At 43.6% G+C, this 19,588-nt stretch overlaps 1 protein-coding gene across 2 annotated transcripts in view; it reads right to left on the reverse strand.

Moving 5' to 3' along the window:
• Nucleotides 1-19,588, reverse strand: part of FAM20C (FAM20C golgi associated secretory pathway kinase) — a 59,505-nt gene extending 39,917 nt beyond the window's left edge. Inside the window, exons 1-4 of one of the 2 annotated variants that reach the window (XM_061357076.1) lie at nucleotides 17,847-19,588; nucleotides 15,873-16,045; nucleotides 7,325-7,403; nucleotides 603-695 (exon numbers count right to left, since the gene is read on the reverse strand). In XM_061357076.1, coding sequence (XP_061213060.1) covers nucleotides 603-695; nucleotides 7,325-7,403; nucleotides 15,873-16,045; nucleotides 17,847-18,376 — 875 coding nt within the window. In that variant the 5' untranslated portion in view covers nucleotides 18,377-19,588. The remainder of the gene's footprint in view (nucleotides 1-602; nucleotides 696-7,324; nucleotides 7,404-15,872; nucleotides 16,046-17,846) is intronic. The other variant, XM_061357077.1, reaches the window with a different exon arrangement.

The raw sequence follows: 19,588 nt of genomic DNA on the forward strand, positions 1-19,588 counted from the left end.
ATGCTTCTTTCCTAACACATTGCGGTAACATGTAAAAAAACCTGTTAGCTGCTGCAATAACTAGTTTAAAGAAAAAAGAATAAGCACCAGCATGTCTTTGTTCCTAAAGACTAATTAGCAAGAGTCTATAAGCACTTAGATAAAAGGCAGCTAATCAAGCAGAGACACTTCACTACTGTAAAATACAACTGTCCACTCAGCTCTCCCTTAAAATGGTGATAAGGGGCAGGTACAGTCAGTATCTGGCCACTTGTGTCTGTGTAAGACAAGAACAAAAGCAGATATTGAGCATTGCGTTGTCATCTGCTGGAGACACCCCAAATCAGTTGAAAACAAATGCAAGGCTTGAATTATTTTTGCAAAAGGCCCACTCACAGAGACTGTGGGGCTGATGTTTCTGTAAGCTGCAGAGTGAAGACTTCTGTCAGGAGCTGAAGATGCCATGGAGGAGTCAGGGGAGAAGGACTTTAGGGAGAATCCACCAGCAGTGGTGGATAGCAGCTTCCCAGTGACAGGAAGTGGGATGGAGCTGAACCCCATGGACATGGTGATATCCAGCAAAACAGCTCAGGTTTCCCAAAAGAAGGTCTGCTCCCTCCCACCTCTGGGACTCATTTTGTTCCATCCTGGCTCCAAGCAGTTCCTTTAGAGCTCCAGGGATAACCCAGGCCTGAGACTGCACAACTGAGCTGGTACTAAAAGAGAGGGAGGTTTGTTTTGCCCGTCCTGGCTGCTAGCATGATGAAACACTGCTACCACAGATCCCTACAAATCCTAATCGGAATGGACAACCTTTGAGCTACCTGGACTTTGCAGACTTTGACTCTCAGGTCATTTCATAAACATGCTCCCAGAATTTGAGAACAAATTGCTCCTGGGCTGGATGGGATTGATCAGTATTTTAGGCAGCAGTTGCTGAGCTGTTGCAAAGGAAAACGCAGTGCACAGTGACAGACAGACTGGATTTCATTGCTGTCCAGAGCCATCAGTCAGCCTCAATCCTGATCCAGCTCTCCTTGAAGTCACTGCAAATTTTCCAATCTGCATAAATGAGATTTGGACCAGAGGCACTGCTGACTCTTAAAACACAATTGACATTGAAATACTGAAGAAGACTGATGTGATGAACAGGATTAGTTGCAAGAGAAACACAGTTCATGCATAATATACCAAAAATTAAAGAGCTAAAATACTACATGGCAACCTCTACTGTCCTTATTTAGGAGCACATTCAGGTCTCATGTACTTTAAATATCAAGTGATATAATTCGTCCAGTTTACTCCAGACTTATTCCTGATGTAAGTACAATCAAATCTGCCATCAGTCTCACTCAGGTAAACATTTCAGCAGGGATTTGGTAGGTAAGGATTTGAATGCCCTTAAAAAACCCAAATTCTCAGGGATGAGGTCCACAGAATATCTGATTACTGGTGGTTATTTCCAGCAGCAAAAAAACCCTATCTCTTCTTCATGATGTAATGAGACAGCACTCCTTGCAATTTTAAAATAACTGAATGCTGGGATTAGCAGCTTTAACCTTTCCTACCAGTTTATTCATAGAATCAGAGAATCAGAGAATAGTTGGGGTTGGAAAGGACCTTAAGATCATCTCGTTCTAATCCCCTGCCATGGGCAGGGATGCCTCACCCTAGATCATGTCACCCAAGACTCTATTCAACCTGCCCTTGAACACTGCCAGGAATGGAGCATTTACCACTTCTTTGTGCAATCTGTGCCAATGCATCACCACCCTCACAGTAAAGAACTTCTTCCTTATATCAACCTGAACTTCCCCTGTTTAAGTTTTAACCCATTACCCCTTGTCCTATCACTACAGTCCCTAATGAAGAGTCCCTCTCCAGCATCCTTGTTAGGTCCCCTTCAGATACTGGAAGGTTGCTATGAGGTTTCAACATTAGGTCTCCAGTAACACACCTTGCACATAACCAGTGTTCTCCAGTGACTGGTACAGTAACATGGATTAAGCCAAGTGACAAAACATAGCGGCTGGGTTTGTACTTTGACCAGCCACTACTCAGTAACGTCTTGCATGGCACATTGCAGCATGCTGAAGTGTTAATCCTGGAAGGCTTCTAGTATAGCAGCTACTGGATGCATATCACTTCTCTAGCTGCTCAGAGAAAACATTGCAATTTGATTTAATTGCTATGTTGACTTATAACAGTGTGTTTATACTGGATGCCTGCCAGCTGAAATGCAACAGGTTTGAAAAAATGTATTTCCTCAAAACAGCATGATATGCAATGTAATAAGGAAAGCAATCTTCCAGTGGCCCTGATTCTGAAGTTCATTTCAACTCCTCTGATTTGGAAGCTTTGGTACCAATTCAGAAGAATTACATCAACCTAATTGATATGATAATCAGGCCTGGAGGCTGCATTTCACAGGTACAACAGTCACACTGCAGCTTTGGAAAGGGAATATAACTGTAGGAAATGAAAGCGATTAACAGTTGTTTGTATAACAGGGATTGTTTGGCCTATTTAATGTCCCAATCAAAAAATGCATTATTTGTTGAGCAATCCTGAAAGGAAATCAAAGAGAAACTCAAAGAATATTGCTAATCTTTGTCACTATGACATTTAAAAGCCAATAAAGAGCTGTGCTTTGCCAATGCAAACAAAAATATTATCTTCCCCATGACCTTGACTGCTAGATTTCAGCCCAGCCAACAGCACCTTTGCCTTCAGCCAACAGATATGCTACAGGAATGTTACAGAAGCTCAATGGTGAGTTCGCTTGGTTTACTTCTGTAGAGCACTAGCTTTCCACTAGACCATGACTACCAGCTTATTAAGTGGCTGGCACTGGGGTTTCTTGGGATGATCGGCTGTGATTCAAGGAGGCTAGATTTCATGACCCCAGAAGTCTCTTCTGTCCTGATACTGCCCTGCTGCTAATTAAGAGCACAAACTTCAGCTACTGAAAGAAACAGCCATGTGGCTTTTAGCAATCCTGCAGTGTGACTTGTAAAAGCAGAAGAAAAGAAAAGCAATGTTAAAAATACCAAGCAAAATCTAAAGCTGGAACAGAACTGGCTTTTACCTGTTTCAGTCCAAAGTGAGTTCACTGGATACAGTATTATTTCTTTGAATTGAACAAATAAACCTCAATACCCTTTCTACACATTTCTACAAGGCAGTCTATAAAACTGGGAATGAGAGGTGTCATTCTTAAACACAGGCCATAGGACACTTTTCTCACAACCCCAATAGCAAGGTATCATTTTCTATTTGATCCTATTTGGCTTTTCCATAAGGAACTGTGAAAACCTCTCAAAATCCTGGCACCAGCATATACAAAAGGAATTCTAACACTGACTCTGCTGGAGCAGTTTGTCCCTTCAAGAATAAAGCTTGGGAGTTAAAAAACAGTGTGTTGGTTTTGTTGCTGAGCCAGCTGTCTAACTCCACCAGCTAGCAGAAACAAAGGGAAACCAAATAAAACTATAAAGCACATGTTCCTCTTAGACAAATAAGCCAAAACCCTTTGGAATTTATGGCTCTACTCTATCCCTACCTGATAAATCATATACAAAGCTGCAGCTGCAGATATCAGTGATCATGTAAATAAATTTTATTATGCTGTACAATATTAGTACAGTTAGACAGACTAATCATGGGAGAAGGGGAGGTTGCTATTTTTTTCCTGTCCCATATGGCAATAATTTTGTATGATTGAACTGTTATGAGCTAAATAAAACTACACATTAACTATAAGATACATTGCAAGTACATTAAATCTTCCCTGGAGTTTTAGCAAATACACGCTTTTCCTATGATGCATTTGGAATTAGCAAAGGAATCTATGCAGGGCCATAGGCTTTATAAATAGATTTGGCTTCCTCTGCAATACTTTCTGGGCAATTATTTCAGAAATGAAGATGCAGAGCCACGAATAAATAAAATAATTGCAGCTGATCAGGCTTTATTTACCACTATCACATTTCCCTGACTGTTAAGTATCCCTCCTCTCGTTTACTCCACTAGCCTGAATCAATGACCAGATGAGGAGTTGTCAGTTAATGTCAAACACTGAGCACAAAATATGCCAAAGGCAGATTCTGGTTTCCCCATTCCCAAATCCTGCCTGGGCCTTTGTGGAGCTGGCTTACTTCCTGGATAAATTCAGTGTGGAACTGGGAGGCTGGAAAGGGCAGAGCAAGTAAGATGAGTTCTGCAGGGTTTCAAGCTATTTGCCAGGGAGCGCATTTTGCTGTGACTGCCCTGCAGAAGTCACTGCCAAAGGTATGGAAACCTGCCCTTCCACTAGCAGATGCCCAGCTGTATCAGGAAAGGGTTTTCATTGTCTCCCCTATCTGCCACAATCCTGTTCAAACTGGTATTAACTCAGTTTGGAAGATGCTGAGTACCGTTATCTATAGCAAAACCAGCTTTCCAGGTAGTGCAAATTAATCACAACCAAGCAGAGACTGGCCTCATGTCTATGCATTATTCTACATGTACCTCACATCATTCAGCTTTCAGAATTTCACATCCCAGATGGGAGGGAATCTCCCGATTACCAGTCTTCCTTGGGATCAGGCCTGAAATCCTACTGATGCCAACAATATTTGCTAAAAACAACAGTGGCTCAGTTTAACAGACGCAACTCTTATTGCTCCCTCCAGCACTACGAGATAAACTGAGGCCCCACTTTTTATTTGCAGATGGACACTCAATACTATTTAATGGTTGCATTATCTGGGGTTCATGAAGAAGGGTGCTTTTATGATGAGGTTTATCATCTCGGGAGGAAAAAAAGCATTATTTCTGCTGCTTTGAAAAGCCACGGAGCTGATAACACAGTAACACATATGGAATACACAGGATACATCAAATGGAAACATCCTGACTATCCACCAAAAGCTACCTTCAGCAAGCTGACCTCAGGAGCAGCTGCCAGCATTGTATTTTATGGTCCTCAAGCTAAGCTATATAGAAAAAAATGCCCTTTACGCTGCCAGAGATGGCTGTCCCTGCTCTGTGAGCTCCCGATAGTCCCCTGTCCTGGGAAGGCACACCCAGCTTTATGAAGCCTGGATCAGAAGGATACCCTGCAGTAAAGAGGGTGCACCAGAAACAGCCTGGAAGGTATCTAGGGACTGAAGAAGGTCTTATAATAAGATGTCTCATAGCTTTAAAATCTGATTTTATTTTTTATTGTATTTCTAGGCTGTTTATGTCTGTAGAAAGAAATGATGCTGCAAACCTCTCGAAGGACTTCATCAACAACAGTCCATAAGCTGGTGAAAGAGGCCAATGGGAGCATATGCCAAAGGACCTAGAAAGATTTATGCTAGCAAAGCATCTGTCTCCTTGTTCACTGTTATTAGAATGAAGACAAGTGCTTGCAAACATCCTTATTCAAAATCACTAATGTGTTCAGGGATGCTCTGCACAAATGCAGCACCATTGCTACTGTAAGGTGTGGTGACTGGGAACACAGATGCTGAGTGTACTAATGCTGCTTTTTCCAGTGGTATATCTAATGCAAACAGCAGTGAGAAAACAGGGCATTGCTGCCCTTCAAATCAACCAAAGGGAATGATTAAGACATCACCAATTTCTGTTATTGTTCTAGTGGATGTTAGTAACTGCTTCTACTCAGGAACATAGCTGTGCCTCTGTCATCATCCATCATCTGCTGAGGCTGTGTATAGTGCAGCAGAAACGGTAAACTTTTTATTTGACCTCATTAGCATTCCCAGAATTACAGTGTCATACCAATGATAAAGACTGAGGTTATCTATATCTGAGCAAAGGGAGAAGAAACGAATCACGCACTATGTAAAAAGCCAACAGCACAACCACAGTTCTGCTGAATACTTAAAGGCTGCTTTAATCCACCTGGTTCTTGATTCTGCATGTGGGATAAGACACAATTAAGAACTGTGCCTATACACAACAAACTCGCAGACATAGGGGATGGACCCATTCATTGGTGATCTGATGATCTCAGCATTCGAGGAGAGGGCAGAGAGAGGAAGGGAAGATGTTGGAGTAGGTGCTCTGACACCTCCTTCCTGACTCATCAGTATTATCTGTGCTTCCTCTGACCTCTCCCAGGTAATCACCGATCCACTAGAAACATGGAGAAATTTGTGTGCAATTTGGGAAATAGCACAAAGGCATTTGGCCTTTACAAAAATGTCTTGTGATGCCTGGAAGTTCATGGGATTTCCTCGCTATTCCCAGGATGAATGCACTTAGGGAGGGGTCCCGCTCAAACTTGGGTTGAAGGAAAGCGAGACCAATTCTTTGGCTGTTCTGGCAGTCAAATCAGATCAAGTCAAATCTGTATTTGTCTGAGGTCAGTCTATAGCAAAATCTATACTGAAACAGGGAATTTCTCAGTCTCCAGCCAGCAGCTGTATCCCCTCTATGGCTATAACACAGTCCCAACACATATTCCAAACCACTCGTTCTCAGTTACTTTAGTCTTTCATGGACCATCTTAGAGGAAATTAACTGAACTTCCCTACAGTGGGAACAAAGGAAGGAAATTAATTTATTATTCCAGTGGTACCCTCGACACAGATACTGAGTAGCTTCATTAAACATTTTGCAGCCCCAAGTGCCTTTGCTAAACCCTCTACAATAAGCTGAGAGTCATTTTCCTTATTACAACACAAACACACAGGTCAGGATTCAGAACTCATTTACATCTGCTTTGTATCTCAATAACTTCTCTCATCTCAATGGGATCTGGGCAGGCACAAATCAAGGCTGTATCATCCTACTCCTTCCCTTTCTTTCTAGATTCATTACCTTGCAGTACCACTCTCAGATAAACTCATTTTCAGAGAGTCAGCAGAGCCACAGCCAAACGACTAATACAGTCCTTTAATACAAACAACAATAAATCAACGGATTAAACTATAATTTATCAGACAAATACTATTTAGCTCTCTCAAAGCTGCTCTGAACCATCTCTCTCATCTGGCCATATTCCAGAGGAGCACTGACACTAGATAAAGCTCAGATCTGCAGAGTAAGTTTATATAAAATAGAAATGCTGAAAACATCCTGTATTTATGATGGGAGATTTGACAGAGATCAGAGTGAGTAACATTCCTGAGAAGACTGTAATGTATCTGAAGCTTTCTCAGTATCTCTTCCAAAGACCAGTCTAGCAGGGCAAGGTTTCAATAGACCCTGAAGCTCTGCACTTAGCATCAAGCCTAGGGAACTCAACACATTAATCTCCAGAGATACTACAGCAAACTTTTAACGACTTAGAAAATAGCAACAGACTATCCCAACACCATTTCACTTTACAACATAGACTTTTTTTACTTACTTCATCGGTTTGAACAATGCTTGTCCATAGTTCTGGAACGTCATGATCAGCTTCAGCTGGGTGCCTCCTGATTTCATTGCTGTGGGAAAAAAACAAAACCCCTTTAAAATGCTACATGTGGATCTACTTACATTCAGCTTCCTTGAAACAAAATCATGTCTCTTTTTCTCTGTATTAGATTCAGCACTGCAGTATCTGAGCACCAAGCAGAGTAATCCTAACTGGGGAACAGATTATTCAGCAGGGGCAGAGTACAGGGGAGGGCTTTGAGCTGCCAAACAGGACTAAAAATGGATTGTACTTCCCAACATTTCTTTGTCTTCTTCAGTTGGCCACTACGGGCTCTGTAAGAACCTTAACTGAACAGCACGTATAGGAACAGCCATTGGAGTCTTGTTTTCTCCATGTTCAGTCGCTTTTGGAATTCCTTTTAAAAAGGGATTCGCATTGGGAAAGGAGATAGGGTGCTACTGAAGACAACTGCAGCTGGGATGTACAGTCCAATGCTCAGCAGACATCTCCTTAATTAACAGTATGAGCAGATACTACAGCAATCTCTGATCTCTGCTGCGATTTTAATAACTGCTGCTGAGCAGTAGAGATGTGTAAATTCATCTCCTCTATGCACAGTGGATACGTATCCAAGCCCATCCAGTAGCTTCAAGGGATCCCAAGGTAGTTCATACATGAAAGCTGAGCTGTGCAGAGTGGGTTGCTGGCTCTGCTGGGAGGGTAGGACAGGACATGTGGAGGCAGCAAGGACTGAGGTCCACACTGCACACCAAGGGCCATCTTTGCTCAAACATTAAATACGCTCACTTCCCAGCTGACAGCTAATGGGAATTTAAGACTGACATTTATTCAAATCAGTTTGAACTATTTGGACAGTATCATGTTAACAGACAGATCATGGTGTTTCTAAAGTCAGAGAGAAGTTTTTTTTATGTAAGAACTCATAAAAATGCATCTTACTTAATTATAAGGCTACTTAAAAAAGATAAATATATACTTTGGCAAACTAGCTGCTTTTCTACTCAATCAAAACTGCTCTGAATAAATGAAATGACCTATACCCTGTCTCCTTTACTCACTTCTGTGTTCAGATAGGCAGGCCATGGCAGTTCTGTCTGTGTGGATGAGTTAGTCCTTTAAAAATGTTTCCTCAGAAAGATCACATAATTAAGCCCTTTCTTTACAGTTCTGACAAAACCCATGTCAACTGGAGAATAACAAATGTTAAGTTACCTTGCTCTGCAAGTTTTACCTTAAAGCTGCCCTTGTTGCACCTATATAGCTTGTACATTTTTGTCTCTAACCAATGTTATTAGCTGCACATCCTTTTAATTACTCATCTCTGTGCTTTATTACTGATAGGTCATCAGCTCCCTTTCAGCACTTGTAATCTATATTTTTGCAAGAAAATGCTATGCAAATCTGGTGAGTGTAATTATACTTTTCCTAGAATAAAAACCCTCCTGCCTTGCTGTTTTGCTGATCCCAGCCTTCTCTTGCATTTCCACTTTATCCCAAAGGAACAAATAAATAATTAGAAATTAAAGGGCATTAAATAGTTTGCACTGAACAGGTAAAGCAGAACATGGCTTTCACATATTAAACTCCCTCTCTTGTGAGGAGCAGGTCAGTTGATATGCACCTGAGGGAAGAAGGAGCATAGGCCTTCAGCAATCTTCCCCCCACAAATCTACATGTGGACCATCACAGCCCAGCTATGCACGCTGGAAACACTCCTGGTTAGTCTGGAGAGCAACCAAGGAGCTGGAGCTGCCCTTGCCTCATGCCTGCAGGGACACATGGTCCTGCCTAGGAGATCCCCCACCACCTTCCTGGCCCAGCCTCTGCCGAAGATACAACTTGCCCAACTCTTTTAAGGCACAACCATGCACTGCTGTTTGCATGGGCTATCTCCAAATAGGTCAGTAATATCAGCCTCAGAAACAAAGGGCAGAATTGCCTCCTGTCTGTCAGATATAACTCGCTCCATCCCATCGATCTCAACACAGCTGCTTGTAGACTGCTCACACCAACTGAAGTCTTTTTTTTTTCTAAAAATGACGCCATTTATCTTTTTCACTCAATTTTGAGGAGCTCAGGGCTTGGAGATTGGCTCCATCTCCTCTGAGAGACATGTATGTCCAAAACACACCAAAGATCCTGTAAGCCCGTGAGAGAAAAGGCAAAGATAGAGCCTATTTTGGGGTATGCCTGTGAAGCCAAGCTTTTGGGAAATCACAGCAATGCCAAGAAGAAAGGATGTTCCAGCATGCCCTTTCATAAGCACAAAGTTTCAGATACACTAAGAGACTTGTTTCTCAGAAAATTGAAGCCACTCAACAGATGATTTTATTAGCAGACGAACTCAACCACCAGTGTGTCATCACCAAGCAGGGAAATGTATGAGGATTAACAATTCAGAATAATTCTTCACAAAGGCCTGGTTTCCCGACAGAAGGAATTATGCTGAAGTAAGACAAAAGCATCTAAAAAGCATGGTCTTTTTAGATCCATCTTACTGTATTATTGCCTTAATTGGTTGCAATAGTAGCCTTGACCAAACACAAGTTTTGCTGGCAAGTTGTCCCTTTGCTGCTGCTAGGACTAAACTTTGGACCTCCCCAAAACAGAGGGTGACATTGGTGGGAATTGTGTTCCATCACGCCTTACGCAGGCATCGTGAGCAACAACCCGTGCCAGAGGTCCATGTTGGCTTCTCCCCATATCAACTGGATTCACATGCAGATATTCCCAGTCTGGCTGCTCATTCAGTGTTGCAGAACTGCTGGCCAGGCTGGAGATGATTCAAAGCCACCCTCCAAGTCCAGACTAGTTACAACCTAGCATTGTAATCCCTGCAATCTCCTCATCTAACCCAGTCCTTTTGAGCTCAACACAACCCTTCATGCACCTCTAAACTAAACTGATTTTGGGAGCTGCCTAAATCTTGGGGATAGAAATGTCAGAAAAGAGCAGATCTCTCATTGAAGATGATTTGCTCAGACCTCTAGGTCAGATTATTTCCCTTGTCCTAACTTAGTGTTACATCTGCATGTTGGCTTCCCTCTCATTTTCTAAGCTGTATTATTTCTTCAGTAACTCCCTTTCCTTCTCAGACCTCAGTTAAACCATTATGGCCAAACAGCAGAAGCCCCGTTGTCTTCCAGGAGCTTATTCCCAAACACTGTTTGCTCACCTAGAGACGCTCTTGTGCCTTCACCTACTGCCCACAGGAACACTTCTGAAGAATTCCTAAAACCCAGAAGCAGCATATACGATTCTCCAAGAAATGCCACATCTATGTGGCAGGCTGAGGTATTTTTAAGGAGGCCTTGCAATGTGGAGCTGCACTGACTCCAAGGGAGCCGCTAGTCACACTCTGAATTCACTTTATTTTAAGGTTTCTGAATACACTTTAACATCACAGGTCATGAACAGCTCTGTAAAAGACTTTATAAACCTAGTGGCTCACAGCAGGTACCTCAAATCAAGCCTCATACAGCTCCTGGAAATACTGGCAGAGTGTTAAAAACAAATCCCAATACCATCACTGCTTTTTATCTTCAGGTTATCTCAAGTCTCTCTCTTTTGCCCCTAAGGTAGAAGGAAATGGAAAGCAGGGATGTGACCCAAAAGGATCTGGAATTTAAACTGATCTGGCAATCGAGCTCCAGCTTTGCTTCATGATAGCCCTCATCCTACTGGCTTGTCCAGACCTTATGGTTTTCTGATGGAAAGCAAGAGTCCCAACAGGACCTCTGACACTGGTCAGGATCCACAAACTTCTTAAAATGTATTTAATTATGCTACGCTAATGCCTGAGAAGTGAGATCCAGTTGAAGCCTGGGTTGCAGTTAACATCTGAAACAGAGGACATACAGATTCATTTTGGATTCCTATTTATAGGCCAAGCTTAAATTTAATATAAATGTGCTGGTTGGCTTTAAAATGTAATACTCTGCCCCCGGCTAGAGACATGGCCCTGTACACACTGTAAAGAACATATTTCAGAACAAATTCAGTCCATCATCTCTTAATTTGTTCTTGTTGAGCCAATTCTTCTAACTTGTTTTTAAAGGCCTTTCTTGGTTTAGTCGAGACAGTAAAAGACTTGTAGAGGGGAAGAGATCTGTGAAATCATTCAGAGGCTTTGTTGTACATGTTAAGTCCCTCCTTTCATCTGGAATTGTACATTAAATCAATCTGTTGACTCTTGGCAGATTCATTGTTTTCTTATACAGTAAATCAATGGTGCTACATTTAGTTATGTTTTTCACATGTTCTCAACAGCATTTTTTCCCTTCCTTTGGCTGAGATTTTAATAATTTCCTTTAGCACCAGAATTTACATTCAATATTAAGCATCTTGTCTTTTTTTTTCTTTTTTTTTTCCCTGACTTGAAGCACAGTCCACCTCAGTTAATTGCAGCATTTATTCACTGTGTGAGTAATCTTGCATGCTTGCTTTCTAATCACTGCTTGTACAAACTGAAGGCATTGCAGGTTCAGAAATTAGCTCGGTCAGGTAATGTTTCCAAACCCTACCAACCAGTGAATTTAAAGAATCAAAAAATAAAACCCAACTAAACACAGGAATTATGAAAACCTATTCTGCTCACAGGCAATCCCACAACACAGCTCCTCTGGACATCAGTACAATCAAGACCAAGACCACACTCTCTCTACAATGCACCATGCCATATTTGTTGTTAAACTGCTGACAGTGCTACCACAATTATGCACAGACGTCTTGTAAATATGCAAGAAAATAGCTAACTATGGTTATTTATGCATGCAATAAACAGTTATGAAAGGCAAAGGAAGTATGTAATTGCCTGTCCATGTGCTTCTTCTGAAAACTGTGTTTCAGTGCTCAATGAAAAACCAGTTCTCTCTAAACTCCTATTTCTGGCAAGAGGAAATTTTCAGTGAATTAAATCAAATTAAGAGCTATCCCTTTTATGCTGAATAAAATGAATTACAAATATATATATTGATGCAGGGCACAGAATACATCCTCAGCTTGAAAGCTCTGGGTAACCCTGTCCTTTTCAAGGCCAGCTGTAGGTGTCACTGTGGGAGCTGAATGTGATGCTCCTTCCCATCCATGGATTTGTTCCATTTAAACTTTAACAAGAAAATGTCACCTTGGCGCTCCCTTCTTTTGGGAATTGCTTCTGTCACCGTATTCATTTTGAAATAACACTGCATGTTACAGAGCTATGTGAGCCGTTCTAATAGATGGCGGAGGACCAATCTGGTCACCACTCTCCTCCATAAATAATGTAAGCTGAGCAGAGAAAAGACAAGGTGGCTAAGAAAGCTGTTTAGCTGCAGATTGGATCTAATTACTATAGGTATCAAGAACTCACACAGCAAATCACCTGATTTTATTAGAGCCAAGGCAAATCTGGACACTGGAAAGAAACTGGATAAAGCAATATCCTACCTCATCTAATACATGTAAGCCTCTATATTTAATTGCCCTGATTGAAAAAAGAAGCCTGAAGATTGGGCATTTATGAAGGCTTCAATTTATTTTATACTTCTAACCTGGCATCTTCGCAGCTGCCTTAAAAACATAAAACCAGCAAAACAATCAAAATTGACTATAAGGAAAAAAAAGACGAATTAAAAGAAATGCAGGAATATGCAAATTCTATAAATGTCCTTTGGTCAAATATATTAGTCTCCATTAATCAGCTTACACACTTTTGAATCCCTGCTGCTGCTCTGCAGTAAAGCTGAAAAGTGGCAAGTATTATTTTAAAACATGTACATTTAAACACCCAAAGAATTTGCCACATAAAAGTTGCTGCACTGTGCAATAAAACCAAACAAAAAAAAAGAAGTATGGTGTACTCACAAAATGTTCTTTCTTGCTTTGAAACCTGACAAAGCTCCTAAATCCCCACAGGGACAAGAAGTAGATGCTACCTACCAGCAAAATTCAGATACTGGCATTCTACGTTGGCAAAAGTCCCCTTTCATTTCCATATACTTGATTTTAGACTGGGATTGATGTGCAGAAATAATTCCCTGTCAGTTCCCACAGTGACCAATACCAATAGCAAATGTGCCTCATGTTTTAGTTTATGGAAATTATACTGAATATATACTGATAGAAACCATGTCTCTGTGCTTTTCTTATGTGCATAAGAGGCCCTATCATGTTCTGAAGAGCCTTCTTCAAACATTAACAGAGATACAATCCCACAGGAAATCACTAAAAGCCAACCATAAATCCTCCTCTGTGGTCCCATAGCCGTTTCTCCCCGCTGATTTGAAAGCTCTATCAAAATCATAATTAATGGAAACCTCATGACACATCTATACGACACATTAGTGAAATCATGGCCCCAGGGAAGCAAATGGCAAAGCTTCCACTTACGTCACCAGGGTCACGACTTCACTCCTATTTTTTTGATAACCATTTTGCTGCTAGGTTAACTGAAGCATACAGAGGTTAAGCAACATGCCCGGAAGCATAAGTGAAGATCAAGTGAAGAGTGAGTACTAAACTATTATTTTTCGTTCCTACCTCCCTTTTTCCGCCACCAGCTTCTATGTCCCTACATAACCTTAGCATCCCACTGCTCTGCAGAAGTGACAGACTTCATGGCTCAAACGCTGCCAAGTGTGCTGCTAACACTGCTCTCATCCTGCATAGACAACACAGCTGAACTTCAAAGTGTTGAAGAGGTAAATAGAGATCTATACTCTTAGCACTCATGCAGTACAAAACACTACTATGGCCAATGCATTTTGTGTAAACCTCAATAGGTGAGCCAGGAGATGGTTTGGCTGAGCATCACCTCTGCCCAGAGCTGGGGACAGGCTGGTCACTGCCTGGGACACTGCTGCTGCCTTCAGGGGATGGGCAAGGGTACAGCCTGCATCTTTTCTTCCTCCATGGATGTGCTTGAAGATCAATGTTAACTCATGTATTACCAAGCACTGGCTCAATCCCCATTCTCACATGTCACTAATATTCCAGAAATCAGTTGGTATTGAGGGAAGAGGTCAAGAAAGGGCTCATGTCAAGGAGAAAATCACCAGTGCCCTTGTTACCCTCCAGCACAGGCCAGAGGAGCATGGGCAAAGTCTGCTGCTACCTACATTGTCACATCTGAGCTACATGGCTTGTCAAGCCTGAGCTCCTTAATGATCACTCCAATCCAGAGTTTTGGGACAGAAAATGCATCACAGGTTAATAATTGAGCCTGTGTTTGTAATCTTTCATAAACTAGGTGTTTATTGACCCTTGAATCCAACATGTGAGATAGCATCTGGGTACCACAAACTGCTCTATTCCAAATCCTGCCCCAGCAGAGCTCAGAGCAGAGCTGTGGGCTGAGTACAGCCACCGGGCAGCTCAATTCATGGAGGTAAAACTCTCCTGTGGCATCCTGTGTTTCACACCTACTCCACCCTGACCAGCTAAATAAGCCCAGTCTTGATGACCCAGGAGCTCCCTTATTCCTGCCCAGCAGCTGCTGTGATTCACACAAAGGAAAATGTAAACCTTAGGGCTGCTCGTGCTATTTTTGCCCAGGCCATTTCCTGCTGAAGCCAGGGGAATTTTTGCCTTGCAGGGTTAAAGACCTGCTGACCTCATCCCGTGGTGCCAACACACCACCAGCACTTTTCCAGAGCTCATGCTATTTCATCCCTCTGAAACAGACTTTGTGGTCAGCACAAGTAACTTCATTTTCTGCACGGCCAACGGAAACCACTGCATGTGCTACAGCTCTCCACCTCTGGAAACCACTGGCTGTGCATTTGTTTAGTGTCCCAGAGCTTTCATTTGGGGTTGAGGTTATTTTTTCCCTGTGCATCTACGCAGCTAAATTCAAGGAAAGACACATTGTCATTAACCAGCCCTGGAGAAAAGCCCCGAACTGTGTCACCTTGTTTAACCAGAGCCAAAGGTTGACATGGGCTCTTCGCTGTTGTGGATCTACAAGCAGAATAAACAGAGCTGAACTCTGCTCAGCGGGGGGCTGGAGCTTCCTGCACGATGCCTGGGGAAGCTGCAGCTCTGCTGAGCCGCAGAGCCCCGCGGTGCTGGATGCTCCTGCAGCCATCGCTGCAGGGCTGCAGGTCAGCTGCCTTGTTCCTTCCTTGGGAAGAGTAGTGCTGCCAGACACAGCCTTTTAAATAATAATCAGCTAATAATACCAGCCTATCTCCTGCAAGATGCTACCTGCTTTTTGCCATCTTTTTTTTTTTTTTTTATGACCCTATTTATTTTAAATAACCAAATTGGGCACTGTCAGTGTGATCGTGTCTAAAATATCTCCGAAATGAATGGGGTCTGCCTCGCTGGCAGACTTTGCGGTTATTCAGGTAATATAGAGATGGCAATATCTCTTTATGTTTAACAGGGAAAATGAGCACAGAAGTCGGGAAGCAATGTTGTAGGCACGCCGGAGAGAAGCCATGCAAAATATTAATATTCAAACAGCAATGAGATCCTGAACAATGAGCAAATAATGGTAAAAAAATTATATATATATATGTATATATGAACGTACCAACACTGGTTATCTTTTGGGAGACCAGGTCTTGCAGTAAAGCCTCAATTGCAGGATTATGTCTGGAATACAACTCGTACCGATTAATGCCAATGTGGAATTTTAACCAGTTTGGGTAGGAGTCTATGGAGGTTTCTCCAGTTGGCAAAAATTCTTCATTATCTTCATTTTGCCTACCACCAAAAAAAAAAAAAAAAGTAAAAATAAAGAACAACATAACAAAAACCCAAAAATGAGGAGAAAGAAATAATGTTACAGTTTGTAACAGGCATCAAGAAACAGGGCTTCAAAATGTGACAACCTGGAAAGGCAAAGCACTACAAGGAGGGTAGAAGCCCCCAGGTTGTTCCTGTGCCGGCAGCACACCAGGAGCCTGTTCCCACCTGGGGCTAAATGGGAGATGGGTTTTCTCTTCCACTCATCATGCCTCATTTAAAGCCCATGAAAGTCACGAGCTAAACTCAGAGTGACATCACTGAGCGTTAGCAGAGGCCCTTATATAGCAGAAACACAGAGCTGCAAGTTTTGTATCATCTTTAGGTTTTATTATGTTGCATGTATCTTTTACAAGTTTGACTCAAAGGACAGCATCACCCTGAACCTTTATTTAACAGGGACCTGGGTCGAAATGGAGAGCGCAGCAGTAACCTGACCTGTTGTACCAAATGCTCCCACTCTCTCCTCTTTTTCTAAATAGAGAGAATGAGAAGAAACTGGATCATTCCAAACTGGTTACTAAAGAATAACTCTGGATGGTTTTGCCCCTTCCCTAGCAGTAGGATACTGTTACAGAAAATGACTGTTAAAATGGCTTTTAACTCCTAAACTTCATGTTAGTTCTGTGAACTTTGGCTGCAGCCACCAAGGAAAATATGTACAAGAGGCAGCTGCATTGTGGACATCAATGATAGTTTCACTCTCCACCTACTGCACAAACCATCACATATCTTCAATCCAGAAGTCCTCCATGGTTTTAGTCATCTCCATATGTTCATATAATTATGACTTTTTATTTTCCCCCTCAGATAAACTAGAACTTTTCAGGATATTCCACTTCACAGCCAGCTTTTTTCATTAGATGGAAGGGGCCTGGACAATTCAAATGCTCATGGGGCAGAAATCAGAAATACTTCTCCTCTCACACTGGCTGCTCTGTGGCTTGACAGAGCTTTTGCACAGTACAATGCAGCTGTTTAAACATTACAGTGTCAGCGTGTTTGGAAGAGGGTGCTGTTGTATTAGACAACCCTTTTATTTTTCAGTCATTGAAATTTCTCAGCATTTCTTAACTAGCCAACAGGACATAGGATTCACAGAGGCAACCAACTGCTTTGAAGGCTGGAAAGCAGAAGAGGTGCTAGGACTGGGAATTAATTGAGAGTGAAAAATGGAGCACGGATCAGACCCAGAAGGCAGAAATACCTGCCAGGATGAATGCCTTTGTCGTACCAGACCTTGATTTTGAAGGAAGTTCATGTGTTACTGCCTGGTCCCACGGCTGGGAGACCAGGAAGGTGCTGGAGAAGGAGGCTCACTCCTCTTTCTACTTTTTACTGCTAACATCTGCCTCTGGCTACAGCTGGGGCATACAGACCCTTCGGCCTTGGCACTCCAGCCTGTTCCTGTGATTATTCTGTATTTCACGGCTTTTGGGCTTTGTTTTATTTCTTTTTCCAAGAAGCACAACCGGTCACGCCTGTGTACAATCCCTCTTTTTACCCGGTGACACCGAATCGTTCGGTTCAACCCTCTGCTCACTCCAAACCCGCTATGACATCCATTCTCCTGACCGCCCGGTGAAACCCTACGTTATAAGCGGGAAGGCAGAGACCCGGGGAAGCGCCGCGCCACGTTTCCACACCGTCCGCCCAGCACCCCGCTGCCTTCCTCTTCACACCCCCCCCCTCAACCCCGGGGATACCCCTACCCCGGCAAACCGAGCCCAACCGCGTCCCCGTGCCCCGCCGTACTCACCACTCGGGGTGCTCGGCCGCTCGCGGGTTGAACCTGATGTCGCTGTTGACATTGAAGAGGAGGTCGCCGTCGGCGAGCGGGGGCAGGGCGGCGCGGTACAGCGGGTGCTGGAAGAGGGCGGCCAGCGGGGCGGCGGCGGCGGCGGCAGGGGGCGGCGGGCGCGGCGCCCCGGGGCCGATCAGTCTCCGCGTCCGCGCCGCCGCCGTGCCCCCCCCGCCTCCTGCGCCGCCACCGCCGCCGCCGCCGCCGCCGCCCGCCGCCCGCTCCGCCGCTTCCCGCGACTGCGAGGAGAGGTTGGAGCCCGGCTCGGCGCTGAAGTCCTGCAGGATCCGCAGCGTGTGCTTGCTGGGCCAGCGCGGCGCGGCGCGGGGCGGCGCGGCGGCGGGCGGCGGGCAGGAGCAGCCGGGGCGGCCCTCGGTTCCCCGCCGCTCCAGCCGCGGCAGCAGGTCGATCATGATGTGCATGGTGCAGGCAACGAGGAACACCATGAGGATCAGCACCCGGAACTTGCGGACCAGGAGCATTTTCATGGCCGGGGCGGCTAATAAATTACCGGGGAAGGGAGGGGAGGCGGCCGGGTCGGTCGGGAGCGCTTTGGCGGAGAAAGCCCGGGCAGGCGTGGGTCTTCCAGCTCCCCCCCCGGGGCTTCGGCTGTCTCCCTTCGGATCGGGAAGCGAGCGATCAAGTCAATAAAGTTACCTCCATAGGCGCCGAGAAATAAACAGGCTAAAAACAATAGGTCCTCATGTCTCAGTATCATCAAGAACTTAGGAGAGGGAAGAAAGAAAAAAAAAATAAAAGGAAAAATAAAAAATAAAGGAGCACCGGACCGGGCTTTTAAAATCAAGAGGAAAACAATGCCAGAGGCATTGCAATGTATAAAGCCATCTGCTCACGATTTCTCTCTCTTTTTATTACAGGGATCACAACAAACAGGGAAAACTGATTCTTGAAGAGAAACCGGCATCAGACACTAGCTCTAATTAAATAAAATGTAAAAAACTAAGAAAAAAAGACGGGATGGAGGAGGGGAGGAGAATAATATTAAGAAAACCTGTACGGAAAGGCGACAGAAGATAAAAAATCATCCATAATATTTGGCTGTGCTGGAAACGCTGACTCCCTTCCTTTGAATGTGCCCAGTGATGCAGCAGAAGCGCTCTCCCGCTCGCTCCCTCTCTTCTCTGAGACTGTTTAAGAACATTGGCTGGAAAATCATTTTCTTTGAGCGGCTCCAGTTTCTTCATCCATCGCGTCCAGTGCTTGGGAGAGATTAGTATGTTCAACTGAGATCAAGTCTGGGTGGCTGCTGTATCCAAGCTGGGCTTTTGCTTTGGCTTGGGTTGGGTTTTTTTGGCAGCAAAACTGTCTGGTGGCACAACTACAACATAAAGGTTAAATATGGCACAGAAAAAAAAAGGTGGGGGGGAAGAGAGGAAGGACTAGAGGAAAGAAACTAATATAAATCAGCAGAGGTTCTTTTAAGCAAAGAGTTCCCGTCTTTGATCTCTGCTGGGTCTTACAGATCTGCCTTTTAGAGAGAGAGGGAGAAAGGAAGAGAGAAGGGGGGAGAGAAGGGAAGAGGGGGGAGAGATCTTTGGCAGGTGCAGAGTGAAAACCTCTTTCAGCTACACTGAATTCTGGAGACTGGTTGGACTAGTAGCTCTGCAGCTCCAGCTTCCAGTGGGTGTGTTAAATATTATGAGCGAGCCATGATTCCTGCCTTCCTCACGTCATAGTTA

This window comes from Neopsephotus bourkii, unplaced genomic scaffold (assembly GCF_033783945.1).
Source record: "Neopsephotus bourkii isolate Nb327-2 ecotype Australia unplaced genomic scaffold, CSIRO-AGI_Nbou_v1 NB_882, whole genome shotgun sequence".
Taxonomy (NCBI): Eukaryota; Metazoa; Chordata; class Aves; order Psittaciformes; family Psittacidae; genus Neopsephotus; species Neopsephotus bourkii.